The following is a 3,225-nucleotide window of genomic DNA, read 5'->3' on the forward strand; positions in this document are numbered from 1 at the left end:
GGTAATAGCAAAAGGACTTGAAATAGTAAAAGCCAAAAGGTCTTGGTTAAAGTCATAAAATCAATGAAGCTTGTCTTTTTGCTCTTACCAAGAAACAATAGGCCCTAAAAAATTACAAATTTGGTTTCTACTTATCATCTGGCTTTGTATATAGATCTAAATATCTCATATCATAGCCTATATAAGATATGTCAAGTTTCTGCTATGATTGCTATATACAATCCTATGGTGATCATTTCAATACAATGCTAAGAGTTAAGAAACAATTGGTGTTTGTGTTGAAATTCGGTGTCTCTCAAAATGATCATAAGCATGTTTGGTTCTCAAGAACAAGAGCAGACTAGAAACTAGTCCCACAACAGATAAGCATCCCCACGATACAAATGTCCAGAAATAGCATTTCCTTCCCATGCATACCAATGTTTCAGACAATGAGTTCCCTGGTATTGAGTAAGCATTAGAATCATACACCAGAGCAGCAAGAAAACCATAGAGAAGTGACCCAATTGGGATGTTTGTTACGAGGATGTTGTGATTAACGCTCACACTGTTAGGTCCAAAGAGTTCTGATGTAACTGACACCGCGGCTGCAAATATGAATCCAGAGCTTAAGCCAATTATTGCAGTGCCTGCATGAAGTGCTACAGCACTTTCTGGTGAAGCAAGCAAGATGAACGCAATTGGGGTTGGCATAAGCGCAATGGTTAGCCATCCAGTCCTTGCAGAGTAGAACTTACTGCCACACATAAACGATAGTATCATCATAACATGTTACAAGATTCAATTTTAAAAGAAAGACTCAGAAGTGCAATAGTTCCTGAAAAATTCATACACCACAGTATAGACTTCAAACATATACACTTTAGTCCTTATTAAACAATTACCGTTTAATCCTTGAAACATTTTAGTTTAGCTACTTTAGTTCTTAGAAGATTATGGTACATAAATTTTAGTCCTCAAGAAATTTAATTTTTTTGAAAACTAAAATATTATAAAATAGTAATTGTTTAGAGATTATTGTTTTAAAACAAAAATATCTTAAGACTAAAGTTTTATGTGACTAATCTTTAGAGACTAAGTAAAACAAATCTCTTTTGGAGACTAAAGTATAGCTCCAAGAACAAATTTCCATCCCCTACATTGGTCCCCAAAAGCACTGATATAGTATAGAGTATAAAAGGATGAGGAAGTACTTACTTTCTAATATAGTCTGGTGCTGCTGAAAGCAAACGGCCAAAAAAGGAGAAAGATGAGTATAGTGTAACAAGTGTTGAAGTACTTGAGCTCATGTATAAAGATTGTGCTATCTGTCCAAGATTGTTGCTGTAGACAAGACCAATTGTACCTCCACAGAAGTATGCAACATAGTTAAGCCAAAAATCTAACCTTCTAACAAGAACTCCAGTTGGGTGCTCTTCACCCAGCATTGCCAACTGATCCTGCCCAAACACTCTCTCACAACACACATCACTACTTTTAGCACTTTGAGTTCTATACATGGATCCATTCTCATTCATCAAGGTATAACCATCTCCATTGCTGAGAGTGCTGTTTTGGCAAGCAAAGAGTTCTTTATGGAGCTCAAGATCATTAACATGGACAAGAATGAAGCCAGAACCATCAATTCTAATGGTGGAATGAATGGTACGGTGAAACCAGTCTCTGGCATATAGATTGTGAGATTAGTGGAATGAATTTTATTCACTTCATCCGTGCACATTAAATCAAACACAGCCTTCTTCAATGAATTATCAGAATCATTAACAATGGAGTCATTCACAGTAAAAACAGTAAGATTCACACATTAATTAACACTTATTCAACAATTATTCAACCCATAACAAGTTCACAAATTAACTAACAACAATTATTCAATAATTGTTATAAAAAAAATTACCTAGAAGCTAGAAGCCCTAGAACAGAGCAGAGCAGATCCTGAGCAAGAGGGGGACAAGGGCACGACCGAAGGGATGACAGGTGGAACAGAGATAGCGCCGGCGACGATAGAACAGATCTGCTCGACAGAAAAAGGAGGCGAGCCCGGCGACGATGGAACCGAGCTGCGCGACGGTGCTTTCAAAGCCGAAACAATAGCTGCACGATGGTGCACGATACCGACGGTGGCTTCGAAGCTCGTTTCGGCGACGGCGGCGGCAGATGGACGGAGGTGAGGGAGTGAGATCGATGACGGAGAGAGGAAGGAGGAGCTCGAGGGTGATAGGAGGGATGGGTTCGCGCCGTTGTGTGGAGCTAAGGTTGCTGGGTTGGGTAATTGGCTAGGGCATTCCAACAAAACGACGGCGTTTTGCGTGCTACGCATACTGAGACGGATGAGAGAGATCCAGGAGCAGAGAGAAAGATAGAAAGAGAGGATAGGAAGATGAGAGAAGAAGACGAAGAAGACTGAAAACTTTCAGATGTTTCTAATCCAGACGAAGAACAATTTTATTTTTTTATTTTTTTTAATATGTTTAACACAGATGAAGAATAGTTTTGATTTTTGGTTTTTTTAATATGTTTTTGTTTTGTTGTTTTAATTATTTGAAATTATAAAATTAGGAGTAGTTAAATTTTAAAATTTGATTAATTTAAAAGGGTATTTTTGTCTAATCAAATAAAAAAAGGATATTTAAGTCTTTTCATTAAAATTAAAGAAAATTTATTTTTTATTTTTATTTAATTAAAAGGGTGTTTTAGTAAAAGTGATGATATATTATATATTATATATTTAAAAAAGAAAAAATTAAATGCTGACGTGGAAAATAAATTCCACTTGTTTAATTGTTATTTGTCCACATTTTAAACGTATCGGTACGTATTAATTTATCATCGTACCGTAGCAATCACCTTATTTAATATACTAAAACTGACTTTTTTCCCAACTACTAAAGGTGGCGTGTCGATCTCTCATGCCTCCATTTTTCCTCCAAAACGAATAAATTTTTTTTCTATTCTAAATTATTTTATTGTAATTATATTATAATTAATACTAAATGAATAATATATAATTATACTAATTTAGAAACATATATTCATTATAATTGTATCAAATCAAAATTTAATGCACTACTAAACTACTTATCAATTATCAATTAAAAATGCTTCTTATTCAAATTATATTCCGTTAAATTATTTTTGATACATAACAAAGATTAGGAACATATGTTCATTATACTAATTGATTATGGTTAATAATTTCATTAAAATTATTCATTATTGTTCTTA

At 34.5% G+C, this 3,225-nt stretch overlaps 1 protein-coding gene across 1 annotated transcript; it reads right to left on the reverse strand.

Moving 5' to 3' along the window:
* Positions 1–6: 6 nt before the first annotated feature.
* LOC107492586 (protein NUCLEAR FUSION DEFECTIVE 4-like) lies at positions 7–2,076 on the reverse strand (the record flags this gene model as incomplete). Its single annotated transcript, XM_021126460.2, has 3 exons — positions 7–736; positions 1,198–1,662; positions 1,898–2,076. Coding segments are annotated over 3 exons (1,125 nt in total), but the record flags the coding sequence as incomplete, so codon positions are not given.
* Between the last annotated feature and the right edge of the window lie 1,149 nt (positions 2,077–3,225).

Source organism: Arachis duranensis, chromosome 6 (genome assembly GCF_000817695.3).
Source record: "Arachis duranensis cultivar V14167 chromosome 6, aradu.V14167.gnm2.J7QH, whole genome shotgun sequence".
In the NCBI taxonomy this organism is placed as follows: domain Eukaryota; kingdom Viridiplantae; phylum Streptophyta; class Magnoliopsida; order Fabales; family Fabaceae; genus Arachis; species Arachis duranensis.